The 24,399-nt window shown below is 42.8% G+C and overlaps 1 protein-coding gene across 1 annotated transcript in view; it reads right to left on the reverse strand.

Annotated features, from left to right (window-relative positions):
• Window positions 1-852: 852 nt before the first annotated feature.
• Window positions 853-24,399, reverse strand: part of FAM189A2 (family with sequence similarity 189, member A2) — a 67,040-nt gene continuing 43,493 nt past the window's right edge. Inside the window, exons 3-11 of the mRNA XM_012641601.1 lie at window positions 23,333-23,443; window positions 16,884-17,012; window positions 15,253-15,360; window positions 14,987-15,120; window positions 8,056-8,185; window positions 7,827-7,905; window positions 6,357-6,509; window positions 3,804-4,096; window positions 853-1,130 (exon numbers count right to left, since the gene is read on the reverse strand). Coding sequence (XP_012497055.1) covers window positions 927-1,130; window positions 3,804-4,096; window positions 6,357-6,509; window positions 7,827-7,905; window positions 8,056-8,185; window positions 14,987-15,120; window positions 15,253-15,360; window positions 16,884-17,012; window positions 23,333-23,443 — 1,341 coding nt within the window. The 3' untranslated portion in view covers window positions 853-926. The remainder of the gene's footprint in view (window positions 1,131-3,803; window positions 4,097-6,356; window positions 6,510-7,826; window positions 7,906-8,055; window positions 8,186-14,986; window positions 15,121-15,252; window positions 15,361-16,883; window positions 17,013-23,332; window positions 23,444-24,399) is intronic.

Genomic DNA, 24,399 nt, shown 5'->3' on the forward strand with positions numbered 1-24,399 from the left:
CCTTTTCTCTTAGTAATAATCTGGATTCCCAATCTGGAATTACTTGATTGATTTATTGTTCATGGCCCCGCTAGAATGCAGCTCCCTGAAGCCACTCAGCCAAGCGCTTGCCTGAATGAACGAAGGGCACGTTGCTATCCATGGGGTCAGGGGCTCTGGACATTAAACCGGTTTGGTGGCCTGCCCAGCAAAACCGGCCACCATGGCTCCAAGTTCCCAACCCTCCGTACGGTAAGGCCTGGCCACCTGAGCATAAACAAACATTGCACACTGAGCCCAGAGGTCCAAAGTAAACATTTTTATTCTCAGTTCCGCCTTAGGCATCTCTAGTTTTGCAAGCATGAGTAACTGGAATCAACAACAATTCTCTCCCTAAATGTCTTTCATTAAAATTTGTCACTTAAAAATTTCCTGTTTTTCCTAAAGAGAGTATGCTTTGAGGGTGACCTGAAATGAGGCTTGAGGACTGTGGACACATCGGGGTTAATCACCCCATTTCCTGCCAATTTGCTGAGCAGGGAAAGGCTGTGGGCAGCTATAAATAGCAGCCCAGCAGTCTGTCCTTCCAAGAGGGAAAGAATTAGCAACAAAGAGAGACGAGGGGTGAGGTGGGCTAAGAACCATTCGCCCAGTTTCTGCCCACATCTGGGCAGTGACCATCGAGAACGCCGCAAGGCCCGGCCGCTGCCTCCACAACCTCAGACTCGGTGCATCAAAACCCAGTGGGCCTGGAAGACCCCACACATTCGCCCTCGAATGCTCTTGGTCAGCAAAAAGAGGAGTCAAAGAGTGGAAACAAATGCCCCCCAGAATGCCCCTCTTTCTGAGGAGTTCTCAGAGGGAGGCCCCAAACTCCCAGCCCGGAAACGGTGCAGGGAGGAGGGGGATCCTCCCCCAGGAGTGGCCTTCCGTCCGCCTTCCAGGCCTCACAGGACGGTCTCTCGGATGACCCCGATGAGGCTGTGTGGCCGCTCAGCCTCCGCTCGCCGGGGCCTCCTCTGGGCCTGTGGCCTCCCCGCCGGGGCGAAGGTGCTCAGGTCGCCGCAGCTCCGAAGGTGCAGCAGGCCAGGCCGTCTCCGTGAGGGCAGCGCGTGGACCCGGGAAGTGCCGGGCTGCAACGGGGCCATGATCTTTGGGAGAATAAGCGGGGTGGGGAGAAGTTAAGTCAGCTTCACCGGATATGGCCCTTCGACCTGCCTCTTACGTCTATCCACGTGTCTTTGTGTGAATTTGCTTTGGAAAAGTAAAAAGGGCGTTTTTCCACTTGGCATTCAAAGGTGCTTTGAATATACTGCCTCTTTTCCAAAGTTCTATGTTCTACCGTTTCAATGGCAGACCTGTAGACTACACTTAAGTGATTTGTCGGCTGAAATTTCTCGCTTTATATTTAACAACGTTCTTTTCATCACTTCCCTCCAATTTCCCTGAGGTCTATGCCAGTGATTCTCGTTGGAGTCTGAACATTACTGGGGTGGGGTGGGGGTCGGGGGCTTGTCAGAAACATGGATTCCCAGCTGTCACCATAGCGGTTCTGACAGTTGGTCTGGAGAGGGGCTTGGGCATCTGTGTTTTTAACAAAAACCCAAGTGAGACCAATGCCTTTGAAAGTTTGAGAACCACTGGTCTGGGACTGTGACCAGGCCATGTGTCTATAAAATGCCAACCAAAATCGATGATGTGTCTAATGGATCTGATAACCTTTCAATGAACAACATGACTAGGCCAATTTATTTGTCAAAACTCTTTAAGAATCATCTATTGCTAGATCTATTTTGCAGTGTGTTGCATATGTAACTTTAAACATATAATATCACTTACTCTGTAAAAATAGCAAAACTATGGGAAATTTTTTATCTAACTGGGATTGAAGAGGAGAGAACTGTCCAGTTAATACAATTTTTAAAAACTGCACAGCCATGTCTACATGACCTATGATACTGTTAGCACCTCGGAAAAAACTCAGGCGCTTTATTACCACCTAGTGTCACAGAACAATCATTTGGATGACTTTTTGAGCTTTTAAGGTTATTAAAAGGTTATTCCCTAAAAGATGGGATATTAAATTTCGTTAACAGTCTACTAAATATATTTGTCTATAAGGCCTGTCTTTGTCTCCTAAGGAGAAAATTCCAACATTCATAGGTGTTGACTGCGTTACGCGGTAAGTTAGGATGAGTTGTTTTGATATTGACGAAAATGAAAATGGATCTAAAAATTCATTCTAGTGATACTAAAGAGAGTGAAAATTGTGCAAAGCTGGGTAGAGTCACCCTTCTGTTGTCCTTGCCTCCTTCTGTCTAGGGAGGGGCGTGGCATTATGAAACCTCACCTCTGGGAGCCTGTCCTGGAAGGCCCCAGTAGATGGCCCACAATCTATCGCAACAATCTGAGAATGTGAACTTTTAATCGGTCTGGGGTACAAGGATCTAGCAAACACTAGTAATGATAGCATCTGTTCAATAGTAAGTACTTGTTCTTTTTCTCCAGAGCCATCTCCCAGGAATAATGACTTTGCAGAAGGCCCAGACCAACTGCTGGGTGAATGTTCCAGCTCTTACCTCATCAGAGCTTGGCAGCTTGTGAGAAGTAGCTCCCATTTATTGGGCTACTGGGGCCGGACAGAGAGAAGATGGCAGGGAATTAGCAGGTGAGGGAAGCAGGGTGTAGGATGTTTCCCCTACACAGGCCAGTAATGGGAGCCTGACCCAGAATCCCTGGCCGACTATTCTTTCAGTGAGCAGATCACAAGAGGGTCTCTGGCTCATGAACCCCTTCATGCAAGTCATCAGATCACTCTTCTCCCTGGAAACCCCAAGAGACTGGGAGAGAATTTGGCTTCTGGCTTCTGTACGAGGAAGCCAGCACGTGGAAAGAGGGAACAGAAAGGAAAGTGAGAAGGGTATTTTTTCAAGCTGACCTGAAAATTTACCTAGGATCTTGCAGCTGGGCATTACCCTGAGAATCAGCCCGATTCAACTTAAGATGTATTTGTTGGGCACTAAATGCACAAAGACACAGAGCCACGTGACATCCGTGTGCTGTTGTGCAGTGACGTCTAAGATATCCAGCCCCCACAGCAAAGACGTCAACACCTAAAAGGTAATGATTTTAAAAGAGAGGGAGAGAAGGTTCTTAGCAGAAGGAAATTCCATTCATTAGAGATAAAGGTACAACCCTCCACCTTAAAGTCCAATCCTGCACCTTAAGGATGAGAAACCTGAGCCCCGACCGGATGATGCTCACGACCAAGTTTATCTTCACTCTGGGTGGCTTCAGTTTAGGGGATTGCCTTGTACCTTTTAATCTATGGGGGAAAAAAGGTATTTATTCTTTTAAGTCCTATTGGCTTATTTATCTTGCCAAACATTTTGTGGGCGTGTGAGCGGCTCCCAGAATCTTGTCAATATGGCAACTCACCTATGTCATCATTTCAGAGGGCTGAGGAAACACGCCCTATCACGGGAAACCTTCAGTTTAGAAATGAAATGTTGAATGTGCTCCACACTGCCCGTACCCTTTGCTTTTGTTCCCTGGCTGCTCCCTTTTCTTTTTTCCAGGCGTGCTTCCACATCCTGGAAAAACTGGGCTCTCTTCCCTTGAGCCGAGAACACTGTGGAAAAGTTCCACGCCTGAAAGGAAAGCTCTCTGCTTCCTCTCTTCCCCTCCCCTGACCCCCTAACCCCACTTCCCTTGAGACTGTGACCATGAACTTATTCCGCCTTGGACAGGAAATCAGAGAAGCCACTTAAGCTGCTATGGAAACGAGTTACTTGTTTCATGTCCGATATTGATAATGAAACTACCTGTTCCAGGAAACTGGCACTGGTGATGGCTTCCTCCATGTGCTCCTCATCAGACTTCAAAACAGATTTAATGTTTTCTACAAGTTCATGGATGTCTGGGGTCATACTGCATGAAGACTGCTCCAGGAACCTCGCCACTAGCAGCTTGGTGTCTATGTAAGATTTGTAATCTATTAGCGACCGTGGCCTGCATCGTGAAGCTCTCGATCTCAAGCCTCTCCTCAAAGTCACCGCAGCCAGATCCAGTCTCCTTTCAGTCTGAGTCGCAGCTTCACAGCTGAGCACCGGGGCAGCTGTGGACAGAGACAAAAACACGTTCCCACTGGTCAAGCTCCTCTGAACACACACCTGTACCTGAAATAGCACAGACCACAAAAGTCAGCATGGAAAATGTCTGACAGATGCCGATAGCCATGCACATCTTGCTCTTCATCTTGCAGGAGGAAGGGGGAATAGAAACAACTATGGCACAAGCTAATTCCCTGAAGTGCAGTTCCAACAGGATATGGCCCCAAACATTTCAGTGTGTCACATAAAACACAACCCCCAAGGTAAAGACATATGATAGAGAACAGAATCCCAGAATGCAAACGAAATGGAGCAAGTCTCATGGGGTATGGCAAATAATGGGGACGGATGGGCAGAGCAGAACACACATGGCTGACCAATGAGAGAATGTTCCAAGGGGGGAGGACGAAGGAGTCACATAGAGAGGAAGGGGCTGAAGAGAGACAAGATTTGAGGGATGCGAGTAAAGCTCTGTTCACTTTGACCGTACCTTCGTCCTAAACATCCTCACGGGCACTGTACTGACTTACATTACTGACGCTCACACCATGGCTAGGAGGTAGATCTATGGCTGACTATTACAGAAAGAGAAATTTAGGTGCAGAAAAAGTACACATCATTCTGGACGTCAACACAGGGCCTGAGAAATCCACCGCAGGCTCTAATTTCCACAGCTACCTATATCAGCAAGGGTGTAATGACCAGCAGAAGGCCACTGCGCTGTGACGTGGGGAAGTGAAACCCATGTCTGGTCTCTATGCGTCCATGAGCCGGTCAGCCAGCAGCCTCCAGTGTACACAACATTGGTGACGTCAGTCTGCGAAGGCCTGCTAAGCAGGAATTTAGATAGTCAAGGAAGACAGGAAGCAGGGGTGGGAGAAAAGGTGGAGGAAGGGGAGCACTCCTTTTCCTCTGGAGAAAGGCAGGCATGGGAGCTTTAAACCACGGGGTGAGAGGCTGTCTTTCCAGGCTGTCATGTGCATGTCACAGAGAACAAGAGTCTTCCAGAAATACTCGCTGAAGACACTCATGTGTGAGGACAGAGTCAGGGTCTACACTCGTCCACACGAAGGCAGCCTGGTACCTTCCTCAGTGGAGGGCTCCAACAGGTAAACACATGTGCTTGGCCCTGTGGGGCTGCAGAATGAGAAGGGCTTCCAGAAAGATTTCCCTAAGCTGTGTGGCAGCCAAGTTCCCATCGAGGCTGGAGTCCTCCTCTTGCCAGGTGGGGTGTAGGAGGCCCTCAGGGAAGGCGGGCCTTGGGACTCAGAGGCCAGGCTGCCTGGCCGCTGGGGTTGTGGAGACGCACTCAGTCCCAGGCAGTAGGACTTCCTCCCCACTGAGAAGCCGCTGCAGAGACAAGAGGAGCGTTCTCTCTGGCTCGCACACGGTCAGTCCAGAGCTGTGGCAGATAACACAGGCTGTGAGAGGGGCAGAACAGAGACTGGAAAGGCTCAGGACAGGACCTGAGAGAGAGCAGGGTGGGAGGACTGTCAAAGTCTTATCTGCATAAAGTTTTAGAAGAACAGAGGCCAATTCTTAGACTAGTTCACAAAAGGAAGCCCGTGCTGGTGGAATTACAGAAGGTTTTCATTTTCTTCCTCTATTTCTTTTACTTTTTACAATTTTCTACAATGAAGAGATATTTGGAGATGTTCAGGCAGTCATAGATTGAGAAAAAGGTCTCCATGTTGTTATTTTAAAATGCTTACATTTTTAATTATTCAAATAACATCTTTACACAAACTCATCACAGAGAGGGAGAGAGGTGACGGGTATGAACCTGTGCGTTTCACTCTATCTAAAGTTCTTAAAACAAGGTCAGATTTCAATAATTCACCTACTCATACACAGTAAAAAGACAATAAAACATTAAATTATAGAAGATGGAGTAAAAAAATTACCCACCTTTGACGTTTTCCTTAGGGAGAATGTATATTCCCACCTGACTGTAACATCTAGGCATCAGAACTAGGTGTGCATAATGGTCCTTATGTAGCACCTAGCATGGTATATCATGGGAACCAAGTGCTTTGGATGATGACTTAAAAAAAAAAACAAAAACCCTACCATCCTTAAAAGATGTGGTAGATGTATATTCCCAGTGTGCATGTAGAATATTTTACTTTCTGAAGACCTCTTAACCTCCATCAAGTTACCACTTAAACTGCAGAGCCTTGGGCTTGCCGGAGCCACCTGCTTTCACCTGGCACCTTTAGGCAAATAAGCACAGTGCTCTGCGAAGAGCTCGGGGAATAACATCACCTCTGTCCTCGGAATGATGGAGCACAGGGTCGCTCTTTGATCTTGTCCTCAGGGCCGGGAGGGCTCTCCGGCTTCTCACCGGCTGCACCAGCGTTGAGCTGGGCGTTGAAATGGATGTGCTTTCTTCTCCAGGTGTGTTAGGAATGTCCCCACCTGATTTTTTTTTTTAAAAAAAGAAGAGAAACATAAATTATTTCACCAGCTGCAGTCTTCAAAATGTAGGGCAGGAAACACCTGTGAGCCCAAACCTGCCGGGGCATGGGTACTAGAGTTAATAACATTTATTTAGGCTGCAGGCCCAGTAAGTTTTCATTTCCCAGCGCTGTGGGAAAATTTGCCTCTCCAAACCAGCCCTCCACACCTAGAACAAATAAATAAAAAAATTTAAATGCTAGAGCAAAATAAGCCATGCCAAAATGTCAGTTTTTTCTAAAGGTGCTTCCAATCTTATCCACTGAAGCATCTTGGTGCCATACGGGAAAACTCCCAGGCATTTCAGAGTTTCTGATCATTCAGGATGAGCTTGGTTCTGCTGAAGGTAATACCTGCCCAGGTGAGGGGGCAGCTTTGCGAACTGCAGACCAGATGCTGGCAGAGGACTTATCCGCGCAACCCAGAGTGCATGCCGGGCTAAACAGATCAGTAAAATCACTCTGGAATTGAATGACTTATGCTCAGGAAAATAAAATCATCATTTGTGAGCCCGAGTTGTGGTCTGGGAAACTGTCTTTAAAAATGGAAAAATTACAAACATATTTAGAAGAACAGAACGCTGCCTCATAATTCTACTTAAGATGGAATGTGAACAGAATGGAAAGCCATTCCAAATGGTACTGCTGAAAAATCTCCTCCATCTAAAATTGCTGATGGATCCATTATTTATTACCATTTGCGATTCTGTTCTGGTGGACAATTCTCTGAGCCATTTAAAACCTTCCCAAAGAGAGAAAGCCATAACCATGTTCCCTTAAATTGCAAGGATAAATGTAAACTGACTCTAGTATTTCACGTGGGACTGAAAATCAGAATTCACCCGATGCTCAGGCAGCATGAACCGGGCCCCAGGTTATAAATGATGCAGCACAATCTTACAGCAAACCACACTGCAGTAAATGAAACTCTTTTTTCTCTGCAAAAAAGTCCATCTAATTTTAACAGGAGAAAGAAAATCATAGCTCGGAAAACACAGGAATGCCAAATTAAACTCTGTAATCTATTTCATGGGTTTCTGAGAACAGTCTGGTTATTCATAAAAGATGGTAAGGATATCTTTTTTTGTCTGTTCACATATTATCTCCCACTGATAAGCCCTAAGATTTGACAGTGTTTTTGCACCTGAAAAAGAGGATGTAGCTTGAATGATTTGCTCTAAGAATATCTTACCTCCAACAAAACACCAGACAGATCATTACTTCGTCATGTTTTAATCAACCAAACCATGACTTTGGGCAGCAATAACATATCTATTACCTTGAGTCGCTTGTGTGCAGACTGGTTCCAGTGGGCTCGCAGCAGCTTCTGACCCTTCTGGCATTTGGAATGAAGATCCCTGCATCACAGGAAAAAAGAGGGTTATTTTCTTGATATTCAACTCACCCCTCCTCAGACCCCAGCGAACTCCCTAAAAAGACGGGCGGGACACAGTGTCCCCGCTGTTCTCTGGGAGGAGTGCTGTGCTTCCTACTTGCAGTCACCATACCTGCTCCCGGTGCGTCTGGCTCACCACGGCTTCGTACGGCGGCGGGGGGTCCAGAGGACAGAACACTTCCACGCCTTTGATGCGCGCTCCGTAGATATGTGGCAGTGGAATGACATCAGGACCAACCGTCCTAGGAAAAGCACCTTGACATCAGGGAGCATATTCTACAGACTGGCCGGACGACTGCAGTGGCTCCCAGACACTGGCCTGTGCCAGACTGAGGGGGAAACCACTCACCCTCCGCACCACGTCCTCCCAGGCCAGGGGAGGAGAATAACATCAGCTGCTCTCTGACAGAGTGCCCAGAGTTCCTTAGGCAAGTTGACAGCGTGTAAAACGCAACCCCACCATTCCTTTGAAACCTACCCGTCAAAAGGCAAATACGAATCCATAGAGACAGAGAGCAGACTAGTGGTCGCCCGGGGGCATGGGGAGAAGGGGACAGGGAGTGACTATTGAATGGGTACGGGATCTCCTTGGAAGTGATGAAAATGCTTTGGAACTAGATAAAGGTGATGGTTGCGCAACTTTGTGAATGTACGAAATACCACTGAACTGTACACTTTAAAGTGGTTAATTTCATGTTAAATGAATTTTGCCTCAATTTTAAAAACAACTAAGGACTCAGAAAAACTCAACTATTTCTTACATTAGTACATGACAAAAGTTCTTACCTGAGTTTCCCTAATGTCCGATTCATGACAGAAACTCACTACAGGCTGAGCATCCCTAATCTGAAAAATCCGAAATCTAAAATCCTCCAAAATCCAAAACTTTTTGAATGCCAATATGATGCCAAAAGTAGAGCATTCCGCACCTGACCTTACCTGACAGGAGTTTCATGCACAAAATTATTTAAAATAATACATAAAATTACCTTTAGGCTGTGTGTATAAGATGTACATACAATATCAATGAAGTTCTTATTTGGACTTGTGTCCCCTCCCCAAGACAGTGCATGATGTCTATGCAAATATTCCAAAATCTGAAAAAATCTGAAATCCGAAACACTTCTGGTCCCAAGCATTTCGGATAATGGATACTCAATCTGTATTTTTTTAAGAGAATATTTGAAAGGATGAATTAATTTACAACAGAAAGTGAGCAGTATCCTAGCTCAGAGACAAAGCAGCAAGCAGTCGGAGTGACCTTTCCTAAAGCCGGCCATGCAACACACACTGATTGAAAACTTGCTCCACGCCAGGCACTGTGCGAGGTGCTGGGGACTTGACAGATTTTTTAAAACCGGGCTATATTAAGGGTAATGCCAGGGGGAAGAAGAAAGGAAGGTTCACTTTCTGTTTTCTCCTAACCTTGATATAGTAAACTCAGCCAAGTTGGCAAAATGATTTGCATTGATTCGTAATATGAACAGCACCACCACCACCAACAACAAAGCTATAGCAAACTCAAGATTTCAGAGTACACAAGACAGGTTTAAAGGTTCTCACATTTCACTGAAACAAACAATGTGGATGTACAGAAGCTGAACTTCAGAAGACAAATCTACTCCGTGTCCTGCTAACTTAATTAAAATGGTGGCTGCTGTTCTCGACTTGATTTCGCTGCTGAATTTCTTTACCTTCCCCAATCCTGTTGGCTTTCACTATGTCCACTGTGTTCTTTCTTATTCTCCTCTCTTCTTACTTTTCACCTCCCCTCCTTTAAGTGGAGATAGTTTAGGACTGAAAAATTCTTTCATTATTAAATATTTACATTGGCTATATTTACCAATGAAAGTGTTATAACCCCATATGGTTACTAAATTACAGACTTTCTTTCCCAACTGCCTTCCCTCACCCAAATAAAGTTAGATGTGTTTTCCTTTTAAGTGCTTCTTAGATAACCGGTTTGTTTGTTTGTTTGATTTTGTTTTGCCCTGTGGATAAGAGACCCTCAGTAGCAAAATAAAAAACGAAAACATAATCCCCCACAAGATTTCTGGCCAATGTTCATAGAAAATTCTACAAAAGAGAATCTAGATAATGAAGAAACTAAATTTTAAAATAATTATAAAATACATAGTAAAAAGCCAGAAAGCCTGTATGCAGGCTATGGAGTATGAGAGAATGAAAAAAATAAATTACAGCAAAAGTTGATCTGCTCTTGAAATACAAAAGAGAATAAAAGCCCTAAAAGCAATGGATGAAAAGACATATTCTGGGGCCAGCTACACGCAGGGGACCGCTTTTGGGGGAGAGGTGTTCTCTGATCTTACAGTTGTTTCATTTTATTCCTTGTGCTCATTTATAAAATGTGATTGGTGGAAGAAAAAAGTAGAAAAAGGTGTGATATTCTTTCTTCCTAACAACAAAACTTCTAGAATTCTGGGATCTAGGAGAATGAGACTTCTGCAGCCTAAATGAAAAGATGAGAAAGCTCTCCTGCTTTTGCCTTTATATTTGTAAACTAGACTCATTGCCTGCTTGACCTGAAAGGGAAGAGAGAAAGAAGGTTACATGCTGACACCCAAAGTGGAGATGTTTTCAGGCTCAGCACGTGACATGTCATGCGTCCAGGCTGAAGAGAGGCACCAGCACAAAGGGTCCCTCTGTCGGGGGGCAGGGAGGGGTCCTGGCAAAGTCATCACGGAAAAAATATTCTCCCCTTAGAACAGGACTAGCCAAGGAGCTCCAACCACTCCAGCCCTCCTATCTAACCAAAGCAGTGTAAGAATTATAAATGCTGAGGGACTCTGAGAAGCCAGACCCTTCCTGGATCCAACTGGATGAAGATTCTTTCCGGCCAAGGAACAGTACAATTTGTTTTAGTCAACGAGACCTATGGACTCCTTCTGTCCTCTCCGGAGGGCCAGTCTTCAATCCTTAATTAATATAAGCCCCATGAGCCATCTTTCTAGCATCTTTCTAGCCATCTTACAAACCCTTGACTTTTCCTTCTCAACCACTGACACGTGTATTTCTTCTCTGCTGTGTCCCCTGCCTAGACAGTTAATACCCTCAGCTTTGTTTGCCTGTGTGTCTGTGACTCTGATGGTCTCCGTTCCACATTCCCAATGCAGCGGTGGCCCATGTGCTCACAGAGGGGAGGGCTCACTGAAGACCAAGATGTCAGAGGAACAGGCTCCACTTTAGATCCTAAAATACTGCAAAATTTCTCCCAGAAAAACAACTGGGGGGAAGAAAGAGCTTACTATATCCAAGTTCATCACACAATAAACAGCTTCTATGGCGATTACTATAATGACCATAAAAGCCCCATTTTGATGGAAGATGCTGCTAGAGTTGACATAAAAGGAAAGTTTCTTTCCTATGAAGCAACTTCTTATTTTACCTCATTTGGGTAAATAAGGGTCCATGAGGCAAACAGGTCTGCTATAGACTGGCAGGTTGGTTTTGGGTTTTATTTTTTTCCCCTGATTTCTTATGACTCACAGCCCTAGCTACAGAGTAGAATCACCTTGGGAAGTTCTAAAACTCTGGCTGGCCCAGGCCTCACCTTTAGAAATTCTGCTCTAATTGCCTGTGGTGGGGTCCAGGAATCTGTCTGTTTTCAGTGCTCCTGGGGGATTCTAATGCATAGCCAGGACTGAGCACCACCGCTAAAGGAAATGGATCATGGTGGCCGAAATTAAAACCCTGTTCTATTTGGGAAAGTTGATCAAATTTTTATTAAGAATGAGGGTCTTTAGAAAACTGCTGCCTGATAAGGTAGAGGCAAGACTGAGAACTAAGTGTTTCTTAGGAGTAGGACACATACCAAGAGCACTTTAGACTGTGCAACTAACAATGGGAGAGCACAGTCTAAGCTTTTATTTTTAGAAAACTTCTCATGTCCATTATCTCATAACAATCCTCCCAGCAGCCATGTGGTGATGCAGGTGAATGAGGAAACTGAGGCTCAGAAACAGTAAGACACCCACCCAGGGGCACCCTTCTTTGCAGAGACTCCGGAGCCTGGGCTTTTTCAAGTTCATCCTAAAGTCTCCAGAAAACCTTCCCTGGCGCATGCCGATGAGCACAGAAGCTGAGAGGAAATTCAAACAGATCATGCGAAACACGTTCTGCTTTAATGCTACAAATAGACCTTAAAAACTTATCCCAGGGGAATGCTGCAACAAATATGCCTTTGACCAAAGAATGATCCTCCTCTGTCTGCTAGAGAGCTGCTCCTGTTTCTGGGTTGCTGCCTGTGGAGCGGGGAGAAAGGCACCTCCCCTCAACCCCAGGCACCTCCCAATGTAGTTTTCAAATTCTTCAGGACAGGAAAGTGTCCTCTACTTTAAGAAATGCCCACAACAACCTGGCTCCCACCCCCTCAGTCTTCGGTTTTCTTTAACAGGCAACATTCCCAGAGTCAAAACCAGAGCCACATTCATGGAGTAGGTGGGAGACTGTCTTTCTTGATTTCTGGCTCAAGCCACTTTCTAAGAATGTGCAACACCCTGGCGTAGTGGAGATGCAGCACGCAGCCCCTTCCTGTACTTACAAAGCAATTCACAAAGTAGCTAACCCATTTCTGGACAGGAGCCTTGACTGCAGTTGGGTTTCTGTTTATGACAGTAACTTGAGACGCTTTTTCTCAAGGAGATACCAGTGCATGAAGTGGTTGTATTTATAGCAGTTAAGTAAATAAACCACTTCTGAGAGGTAGTAATACCTTACAGGAAATGGGGAGACTCCATTGTGTGAAAACTATTAACATAACTGGTTGTGGAAATATTAAAAAAAACATTCGTGAATATTCTTGCCTGCCTGCTCACAAGAAAGAAAATGACCCATTGGGGTTAAGCAACTAGTGTATATAAAGTTGATTTTTACCATGAAAATATTAAAGTTAGCCAGATTTTAAAATATCTTTGACAGAATATGTATCTAAATGTGAATAAATTTAGCCATTTTAAAAAGGAAAGTAGGCTGCACTCTGGTATTTGTAGACTTTCAGAAAACAAAGGTATTTGCCCATCGATGGTATGTTCTAGGGCTCCAGGCATATATTTTAGACTGGGCAGCATCTTCTTTCTCTCTTCTTTCATTGCTTTAACCCTCTCCTTCCACCTTCCTCCTGGAAAGTTCTGAAGTTACCCAGCCCTTGATGAGAAGCTTATCTTCTTCCAACCTGGATTTGGCTGGAGGCTGTCTTAGAACTCAAAGGCACAAATCCAAGCAAGCACCCAGGTGCCCAGAGAGTAGAAATACCCTCACTGACAAGCATTTTTATGGTGCAGCAGAGAAGAGAAAGGAAAGAGGACAAAGGAAGGTCGCGGAGTCTACAGGACGCGCAGCTGGACAGCACGGCTCCCAAACCCACATGAGTCACTTTCCCTTTCTGCCACTGCAGGAAATTAAATCTGTCTGTCGCCTCCTCTTAGGTCAACCAAGTGCTCGTCCACGACCTCAGAGAGCCAAGGAATTCTTCTTATCAAAGAGGGCATTTGTCTTCCCAATCATGAAATAACAGTCATTTTTACCATCGTCCGATGCGCCCTCTACAGACAGCCTGAGACTGGGCTAAGGTTTTAGCAAATGTGTCCTATGGTACACGGAGAATATGTGCTTTCTTGCTATATCTCTTCAGCCTCTGTAGTTCTTGGCTCATTTCCTGAAAGTCTAGGGAGCCACGCTGGCCCACGAAACTTCGAAATTCCAGTAGGCCACTCCCTGAACAACAGAGAGGCTCAGCTGTCCCACAGGCCTGCCCCAAGCCATCTGTCCACCCAGTTGATACCCCCTCTGGCTTAGTGGTCATCTCTGCCTCTGGCTGGGCAGGTGAGCAGGGGAGGGTTTGGGGTGGGGCTCAGGTATGTCTCTGAGGGACAAGTTAGGAAGGCAACCCAATGAAAAGAACACCAACAACATCTGGGTGATAGCTTGCACTGGTGACTTATGCCAAAGTCACATACGGCTGCCATGAACATTGGAAAATGGTTTTCCAAAAACCCCAATCCTAGCACCAAATGTATTTGACAAGTCTCTATGTGTATTACAGGAATAAAAAACAGAAATTTCTGGCCCTCTGAATTATTAAGCTAAAGACACTAGTTTTTCTATGGAATTCAAAGATTTTCTTTTAGAAAATTGAACATAGGCTTGCTTACCCTTTAAACTCAGCTTAAGGTCACTTCCTCTAGGAAACCATCCATGGCTGGCTGACCCACCTCACTACTCTGGGTTAGGTGGACCTTGTGCATCCAAAGTCTCTCTTTTGAGGACTATTGTAATCCTTCCAACACTCATTTTAATGACCTTCACTATGAGTTTCTTAATTGTAGAAGAGGAAGCAGGTCTAAGTCATCTTGAATTTCAATAACCCAGCACAGCAACTAGCAAGCAGCAGAGGATTGATTATATGTTCATTGAATGAATAAATGAAGTCATTCTTTAGAAAGGTTCAATTCTAAAGTTGATAACAATCAGATGAATGCATGCAGCATTTCATTCTACAATACAAATAATAATTCTTGAGATTAAGGAAAGTCAAAATTTTAGCTAGAATTTGAAAAGGAAAATAAGCATGGCATCTATTTTTTTCCAGACCAGGGAGATGCAATTAATAATTAATCTTTTTTTAATGGGTGGGAAGAATTTCATGATTGTAGGGACCTGCTGACGGTGTTATAATGAAACATCGATTTGGCATAACTGGGAGTGTTTCCAGGGCAACGGTGACTCTCAATCATGTCAAATTACAGCCGTTATCTCCCTGGGTGTCAGTTTTCCCTAGAAAGCTAATTGAAATTGAAAACATATATCTTTAGGTCAAAGTTTGACTTTTCTTTGGATTCATCTGGTTTATCAGACAAAAAGGGAGGGAGAGAGAGAGACAGAGAGAACAGAAAACCCTGAAAAACAACACAATATGTCTAAATTTCAAAGAAAAGTCAGAGCCCATGCGATGATTTCTGGAGACCGTTCAGTCTTTAAAACCCAGAGCACCTCACCAAGACTGCAGGGGAACGTAGGAACGATACCTGCGGTTCATCCGGGGTGTGCACGAGTAAAATGTGGCAAAGTAGGAAGGGGGAGGCACAGGAGGCACGAAGTCATCCGGGTCTGGGATACGGCCATGTTCTTCCACTTCTTCAACGGAAATCTGGGATTCATCCTGATTAAACAGCACGCAGTTAGGCAACAGCCCTCTTTACAAAAACACGGGGAGAAAAGCAACGGATTACGCAAAAGGGTCTGCAGGCTGGCTCAGCCAAGGCAGTCACGATGCCACCCTGCACAGACTTACGACGCAGGATCTTCTGGTTGCAAATATCTGCAGGTAGCGCAGGGCGGCAGCCACCAAGCAGACGGTGGTGGTCAGGGCGTTCAAGGCACAGAGGGCGAAGAGGACTTTCTACAACAAGGAAACAATGACGCCACTACGTACTTCAACACAGATGAACAGAATGCAATGTAAAAAATGTTACAAATAATAATAATAATATCCCGATAAGACAATTCTCATGAGAAAATGCATGTAAAGAATGTAGGTGGTGTTTGGCTCATGGAAAGTGCTGGAATAAATGCTGGCTATTATTATGACATTCATGCACTAACGTGTACTTCTTAATTCCAAACACTTATCTTAGAAGCTTCTTGTCCCAGAAAGACCTGGTATTACAGTATTCCTTTTTGCAAGCATCACAACACTATCTGGAAACGTTCCTTCCAGGAGAGCAACGCATTTCTGTTCTGAAGCTGGTGTCCGCAGGGACAGCAATTGCCAGCCTCCCACCAGGACACACACTGCTTAATTTGTGGCCACTGATTCTATTTCAGGAGCAGTTGGCCGTGCTGCCCTGAGCACCCAACTAGGACGCTGCAGGGGCCAGGCCAGCCCGAGTGTAAATAGGACTTCTCTCCTCTAAACACACGTCTCAAAATAGCAGCAAAGTCCATTCCAAAAGTTGCTGTTGCTACAGTCCTGGCTCCTTAGTGGGGCTTTCCCCAAGCTCAGGTCTGGCTCAGAAAGTTTGGGGGTGACTCAGCTACCAAAACTGCAGAAGCCAGAGAGAGAAGGCCATTTCTACATCCCACAGAACCCAGGGCTGGCACCTTTGAATAGTCTGCTCTCTTTGCGTAGAGATTCCTGCCCCCCACCAAAAATAACCCCAAGACAAGAGCTAAAGAAAGCCGGCGGTGGTGGAATCTCCACAAGCCAGTACCTCAGGGTTCACCAGCTGATTTTGTCACTCACTGGGCTAATGTTCTTTGAGTCAGGGCACGATTTACATCCAATTCCCTGATAAAGGATGATTGTGTATTTCTCTTCAACTGGACTCATTTGTTTTTAAAATCTTGTTTGCTTATTATAGCTGCTGTTTATTAAACAAGAGATAAAGTGCTTAAATTTCACCTATATTTTCTGGTCACTATCTCTCCTTAGTCTACGTGTCATAGACTGGTAGCACTCACCAGCCCGCAGGATTCACTGAAACCAACAAATTTGAGCATCAGAACAATGACAAATGAGCATGCAATTTAAAGGTTTTGCTAAAAGCTACATCCTATATATGTGCGTGTATATATATATATATATATATATATATATGTGTGTGTGTGTGTGTGTGTGTGTGTGTGTGTGTGTGTGTGTGTGTGTGTGCATACACATATATAGTCAGGCTTCTTTCCATTTTTTACTATCTTACAGTTCCTGAACACAAAGAAAACTGCCCATACATAATTTAACACACACCATAATCTGTGGTTCTTTCTGTACTCCATTCTGCCTCTGGGTCACAATGAGGGATCGCTCATATCTGCTTTCAGCAGTTTAATTGTTTGAGGGAGGTAACGGATAGGAATATTTCGAGTAACTTTGCCTTCTCTGGGGACTCAGGGGGTGTTATTGGCGGGGGTGGGAATCTAGGCAGGTACCTTAAGTAGCAGATGCACAGCACTACACGGCTGCACTGGAAAGAGTTTCAAGGCGTTTTCTTTGTCTGTACATTTGGCTGGTTGAAATTCTTCACAACAGAAACAAATCTTGCCTTCACCTAAATCCACCTTAAGGGGAAAAGGTAGAACAATAATTTAATTATTTAAAAAAAACTATATGCTGGCTTCCGTACAGAGCACCAATCCTACAGAATGAGACATGGCAGGGTTCCATGGCAGGCAATGCCTCCATCAGTCAGCATAGGCTAGTGTGTGCTGTGGCAACAACCAAAACCAAAATTTCAGTGACTTACCCAACAAAGGTTATTTCCTAAATATGCTACACATCCGGTAAGCAGGGGACTCTGCTCATCAGACTCCCTTAGGGACCCAGATATATTTTTTAGTAGAAGTATGCCCCAAACATTGCATGAAGCATGTTTATACTATAAAATTATTAGTTGTTTATCTGAAATCCAAATTTAACTGGGAGTCCTGTAATTTTACCCATTAAATCTGGCAACTCTAGCTAGAAGCTTCCTCTTGCAAATGACACTCATCACCTTAGCTCACAATTTCATTGCCAAAGCAAATCACATGGCCCCATCTAACTCCAAGAAGGCAGGGAAGTCAAATCTACCACACATCTGTAAAAAGCACATGGTATATTCTGTGAGCAGTAGCCCTAGACCATGTAGGCTTAAAGGGACCTCTTAGTTCACATTTTCAGTATAGCCATAGATTCTTGTTGTTTTACTTGAGGTGATAACATCGCTGATGAGTAACTTCATATACTTTTAGTGAGATGCTTTGCAAACTTTGGTCACTTTTCCAAATTTTCCTTGAGTCAGGTTGTGAATATAGATAACACCTGATTTTGGTTAATAAGACCCATAATTTTAGGGCACAGTTTCAGTCTTACTTGCTCTGCTGCTTGAGCTATTGAAGTTGGCTACTCTATTCTGCCTAAAAGGAAAGGCTCTTCCATTAATTGTTAAACTAATCAGGCAGCTTTGACTTTATTAATTTCAAAATTCTTCAGGAATCTTTAAGAAAGACTGAACATCTGCAGTGTTTTAGTTGCTAAATGGTGAAAAAAAAAGACTTTTTTTCCTTATTTAATTAAGGTTTTTAAACTTGGTCCTTATAATACAATTCTTAGCCTAGATAGCTAAGAAAAAAAATTCCACTACTGGATTACATATCTTTTTTTGGTTTGGTTATAGTTTCTCTTTCTTTTGAGGTGAAATTTATATACACACAAAAAAATTCACAAGCACACACAAAAAAAATTTACATACACAAATCTTAAGTGTACCATTCGAGAAATTTTGAGTAAAGTATACACCAGTGTAACCCAAACCTTCATCAACACACGGAATATTACCGTCTCTGGAGAAAATTCCCTCATGCTCCTTCTCCATCAGTCCCTGTCCCCACCCTCCCAGAGGCAACCACTGTGCTAAAGTTCTTCCCTCACAGATTAGTTCTGCCCTTTCTAGAACTCCATGGATTCTATAAGACTTTTCATTCTTTGTCCTGAAACCACATTGAAAGGGACGCATTATTATATCACACTTTGCCATAAATTCTTTCTCTGGTGTAAGGAATTGAATCTAGAGTCACCTCCATGGGCTCCATAATGTCTATCGATTCATCCCCACTTGGTTTCCATCCTTTCCTGGTTTTGCTGTGGAGACTGTCGGCTCAGCAGTGTTCCCACACCTAAACCCATAACCCGATACACACACAAGACTGTTTCTATGAGAATCTTCTTCCCTCATCTCACATCTTTGAAGATACATCCTGCTGCTAATATCTACGCTAGCTCTCGCCTTCTAGAGGAAAACTACCTCGGCCATTCAGACAGGCTTTCTTTCTCCAGGCAGGGTCTAGGCGGGTGGGAACTTTCTCTCCTCTTGGGGATCACTGGCTTGCTTTCTCTCTGCCCCTCTCCCATGATTAATAACAGCCCGTACACAGGACTAAAGTCAGCAGGTGAATATCACTCCTTTAATATTCCTCCTTTCTCCTTTAAAGTCTCGAGCTGAGAACTTCCTCTTTTAATCCTAACAACAGACTGTGGGGGTGGCAGGCACGATAAAAAAATAAAAATACAAAAATACTAACAACACTATTTACTGGTAAGAAATAAGCAGCTAGTGGAGATGACTCTGTTGGTGTACGTGAGCTCCACTCCTCCCAATGGGAACCAAAGTCACTTTTTTCAACATCACGCAGTGCGATTTTTATTTCTTGTACTTGGTGCAAGCCTCACCAACTTACTTGAGGACTCTACTTCCCGCAGATAATACGAGGTGTCATCTTACAAAGGACTCCCTTCCCACGCAAGTCCATTATTGATACAAGGTGCTCAGCGAGAAACCAGCCTGTGTGGGCTGAGCACACCCGGCTGTGCTATGTTACTCACATAACACTAGACGTCTAAGCACACAGAAACTTCAGGTATCTGGAACCTTTGGTGTGAGCCAGTCTGGATAGCAAAATTCTCCAGATGGGTGAAAGTTAATCCCTTTAAACAAGATTATTTGAAAGTTTAATCATTATACAAATGATCATGAATATCAATTACTTTGCCCACTGGATACAAGGAAGCCTTGAGGCTCTATGCAAAATGATTTGAGGCAAATGTGCATTGTGTGTTCCTTGTTCTCTTTGTTCCTGAGCCTTGCCAAATCTAACTTTCACCTCTGTTCTTAATCCCATCTCTGCCCAATATTTCTAAAGACTTACTCTAACTTCTCTTCAATCTCTCTAACCTGTCCACAAACAAACCTGCAAAAGTCTCCCCAATTCTAAATGATAAACATCCACCCTTCCACCTTGACACTGTTACCTAAAGCTGTCAGACCCTTGTCTTCCTTCCTCCATCTTCCAACACTGTGGTTCTCAACCCTAGCTGCACATTAGAATTTTCTGGATAGCTTTTTAAAAATAACACCACAATCTTTAGCCATTGGGAGACTGCAAATTAAAGTAATGAGGAGCTCTCACTTTTGCCCCATCAGACTGGCAAAAAATTAAAGAGAAACACTTTTTGCTGGTGGAGAGGTAGACAGCCACTAATAGAAATGTGTGTCTAAGCCCATTAATAAAGGAATTGACCACTCATTTTTAATTAAAAAAAACTTATTTTCCCAACTATTTTGGAAAACTGTTTAGCACCACATGGCCCAGAAATTTCATGCTTAGGTATAATATTTATTAAAGAGAAATGAAAACAGGCCCCTCCAAAAACCTATACAAAAATATTCACAGCAGCTTAGTTCATAAAACCCCCAAACTGGAAACAATCCAAATGTCCATCAACAGGGAAATGGATAAAACAAATTGTGGTATTTTTATACAATGAAATACTGTTCTGCAAAAAAAATAAAAAAGCAAACAATTGATACAATATATAAACATGGATGAATCTCAAAAACATTACACTGAGCAAAATAAGTCAGACACAAAAAGGTACATACCATACGACTCCACCTATATGAAGTTCCAGAACAGGCCAAACTAATCTATGCTGAAAGAACAGGAACAGTGGTTGCCTATGACAGAGACCACCTGAAAAGGGACACCAAAGAACTTTCTAGGGTGATGGAACTGTTTTAGATCTTGCTTGGAGTATAAGCTGAGAGTACACATTTGTCAAAATTAGTGTATACATTGGTCAAAAGTCAGTGAGCTGCACTCTTAAGATGTGTGCCTTTCACTTAACTTTTACCTTGATGTTTAAAAAATGGATAAAATCACAAAATGGTTGAATTTGTGATAAATAAATAATGAGACATGCAGGAAAAAAGATACACTGCTAAGCACAATCCCTTGTCCTGAGAACCTACTCCACTTAGGACTAAAAGCCTCCATGAGGATATGTAGAATAGTATTCATGGCCCCATTGTTTCTACTGGCCAAAATCCAAGCCACAAGAGATAAGAACAAAATAGAAAACTAACTTATTCCAAGAAAATAAGGGTCTATCTAGTATACCTTTAAATGATACAACTTTAAGTGAGAAAAACAAAATACACGGAAGTATATACAATACATCCCATTCTTAAAAAAAAAAATCACAAATAACTTCATCCCATACATATTTATATAAGATTATATGATTAAAATACTATGAAATAAGATTTCATCAGCTTGTTATTATGGATTTGGGGTGAGTGATGTGGGTGGAAAGGGAAAGCGGAGAGAAGAGCCTCCCCTCTTCCCTCAAAGGACTTTGTCAATAGCTTCTCTAATGAAAAGCAATTATGGTATAATCCCGTTGATTACAATATGATCTCATTGTGTGTGTTATTATGCATAAACAGATACATAAAATATGGCTAAATGGTTAACTGTGCTATCCCAGAATAGTGGAAATTCAAATGATTTTTTTTTTTTTTTTTGAGTCAGGGTCTTGCTCTGCCACCCAGGCTAGAGTACAGTGGCACCATCATAGCTCACTGCAACCTCAAACTCCTGGGCTCAAGCAATCCTCCTGCCTCAGCCTCCTGAGTAGCTAGGACTACAGGTGCATGCCACCATGCCAAGCTAATTAAAAATAAATGTTTTGTAGATATGGGGTCTCACTATGTTGCCCAGGCTGGCTTTGAACTCCTGGCCTCAAACAATGCTCCCACCTTGACCTCCCAAAGCACTGAGATTATAGGCGTGAGCCACTGTGCTTGGCCAATTCAAGTGATTTTTAAGTTCTGTCCTATACATTTATGGCTTGCCCAAATTTTAAAAATTATATCATTAGAAATAATCACAGATTTGGTTTGTTGGTGGGAAAAAATTTTAATTAAAAATACACTTAATGAAAACCATCTATCTGATAAGGAGTTAACATGCAGAATATATAAAGAACTCCTAAAATTCAACAAAAACAAAATAACCTGATTTAAAAATGGGCAAAGGACTTGCATAGACATTCCTCCCAAGAAGACATACAAATGACTAACAAGCATATGAAAAGATGTTCAACGTCACTAATCATTAGGGAAATGCAAATCAAAACCACAATGAGATATCATCTTATACCCATTAGGATGGCCACTATCAAAAAAATAAGAAGATAACAATGTCAGTGAAGTGTGGAGAAATCGGAACCATTGTGCACTATTGGTAGGAATATGAACTGGTGCAGCCACTAAGGAAAACAGTATGGAAGTTCCTCAAAAAACTAAAAACAGAATTATCATGATTAAACAACCCCACTTCCGGGTATATACACAAAAGAATTAAAACCAGTATCTCAAAGAGATAGTTGCATACCCACGTTCATTGCAGCATTATTCATAACAGCCAAGAAGTGAAACCAACCTAAATATCCATCAATGGATAAGTGGATAAACAAAAGGTGTCATTTACATACAATGGAATAGTACTCAGTCTTATAAAAAGGGAATTCTAACATGTTACAATATGGATGAAACTTGAAGATGTTGTGCCAAATGAAATAAGCCAGTCACAAAAGGATAAATACTGTGTGATTCTACTTGTATAAGGTACCTATAGAAGCCAAATTCAAAGAAACAGAAAGTGGAATGGTGATTGCCAGGGCCTGGGTGGAGGGGAGGATGGAAAGTTGTTGTTTAATGTATATAGAGTTTCGGTTTTGCAAGATGAGAAGTGTTCTGGAGATCGGTTGTACAACAATGTGAATATACTTAACACTACTGAACTGTACGCTTAAAAGTGGTTAAGATGGCAAATTTTAAGTTATGTGCATTTTACCACAATTAAAAATGTTTTTAGGCTGGGCATGGTGGCTCACGTCTGTAATCCTAGCACTCTGGGAGACTAAGGCAGGAGGATCACTTGAGCTCAAGAGTTCAAGACCAGCCTGAGCAAGAGCAGGACTCCATCTCTACTTTAAAAAAAATAAAAATTACTTTTAAAATTGAGATGGTACAGGTCCCCAACCTCTTTTCCACAATTCTGAAATCCAAAAAGCTCTGAAAACTGGAAGTCTTGATTCCAGCCTGCTGTCCCAGACTCGACTAGTATGCTACATAGTAAATGGTAGATGTACCATATTCATCTTCTAAAATTGGAAAAACTCTAAATTCTGACACACACCTGGCCTCCAAGGATTTCAGATAAAGGATTGTTGACCTGTATTCAGAGAATATCCATTTTTCCTTTTTAGATGAGGGCAGACAGAGATTGATTGTGGACACCTAACCCATCCAATCATTAACGATGCATTTTATTACTGTGGTTCTGGGGTTATGCTGGCCCTGATTTGGAAAAAATCATTGACAACCTGAGTGGAATTATTAGCAGGTAGCTCTTTGTTTTGTTTTTTCACTTCCTTTTACCAATTTCAGGTTTTGCTGCAGGACGGTTGCCTGGTGCTGACTATTGCTAGTCATGCCAGGAACACCAGACAGGCCAGGCTCTGCCTGGATGCACAGTGACATTTTAGGACTGCTTACCAGATCACACCTGGGCACACTGGACACAAACTGGGCCCCTTGGCAGCCTAGGATAAATCCAGCAAGATTTAGGAGGACACAAACCACAGAGAGCAGCACAAAGAGGTTTACCTGAAACGGCAAGACAATGGGCAGTTAGAAAAAGATGACAGCTAAATCCATAGTTTTGTCTGAATAATAAAAAAAAAACTCTCATTCTCTTCCAAGAGGAAACGTTAAAAAAAAAAAAGTCACAAGTGTGTTTTTAATGTACTAACTTTTCTCACATTTTAAAATTGTTCAAATTGTGCTGAAGAATGCCATTGACTCTCAAGTCATCTCAATAAATGCAAGTCCCTATTTTTTTCCCTCTTTGCAAATAGTTCTTACTCCCTTGTCTTTTATCTCTACATTACACTAAGGCCTGGCTATTCCTCCTTGAGCCATTTTAATTTTTTTTTATTAGTTTTGTGGGATCAACACTAAGCAGACAAATGGAGAACTCTGGAATGTACATGGAACCCAGGAAAATCAAGGAGCTCAGAGCCATTACAATCCAGAAATCACACTCCACAAATGAACATCAAGATGGGTCTTTTTTCAGTTCAGAACAGTTTAAGTAGTAAAGAGTAAGTGTAAAACAAAGATCTTCCATGTACGTTTATCCAAAGTTAAATAGTACAAATATTACTCCAAATAATTAAAACTTGACAGTAGTCAACCAAGAAGCCAATATTTAGTAAAATTAGACACTATACAAGTTTTTCAATTTGAGAGCTATGATTATTATAAATATAAAACCTTATCACAAATACAAAAGCAAATATAAAAGACTAGAGCCAATGATTATCAAGGTTAGCACCAAGCATCAATTAGGTAGCTGGTATGTCAGAGTCGGCTGATAAATGAGTTCACATATGAACTCTAATGGAGAAACCTTGTTCTTTAACTACTGTTGTTATTCTAAGTCAAGCTTGAAAGCATCTCCCCAGACCCATTTCATGAGTACAGATTCTTTTTTTTTTTTTTATTTCAGCATATTATGGGGTTACAGATGTTTAGGTTACGTGTGTTGCCCTTGGTTCCCC

The sequence above is a fragment of the Propithecus coquereli genome, unplaced genomic scaffold (assembly GCF_000956105.1).
Source record: "Propithecus coquereli isolate 6110/MARCELLA unplaced genomic scaffold, Pcoq_1.0 Scaffold166, whole genome shotgun sequence".
NCBI classification, from domain to species: domain Eukaryota; kingdom Metazoa; phylum Chordata; class Mammalia; order Primates; family Indriidae; genus Propithecus; species Propithecus coquereli.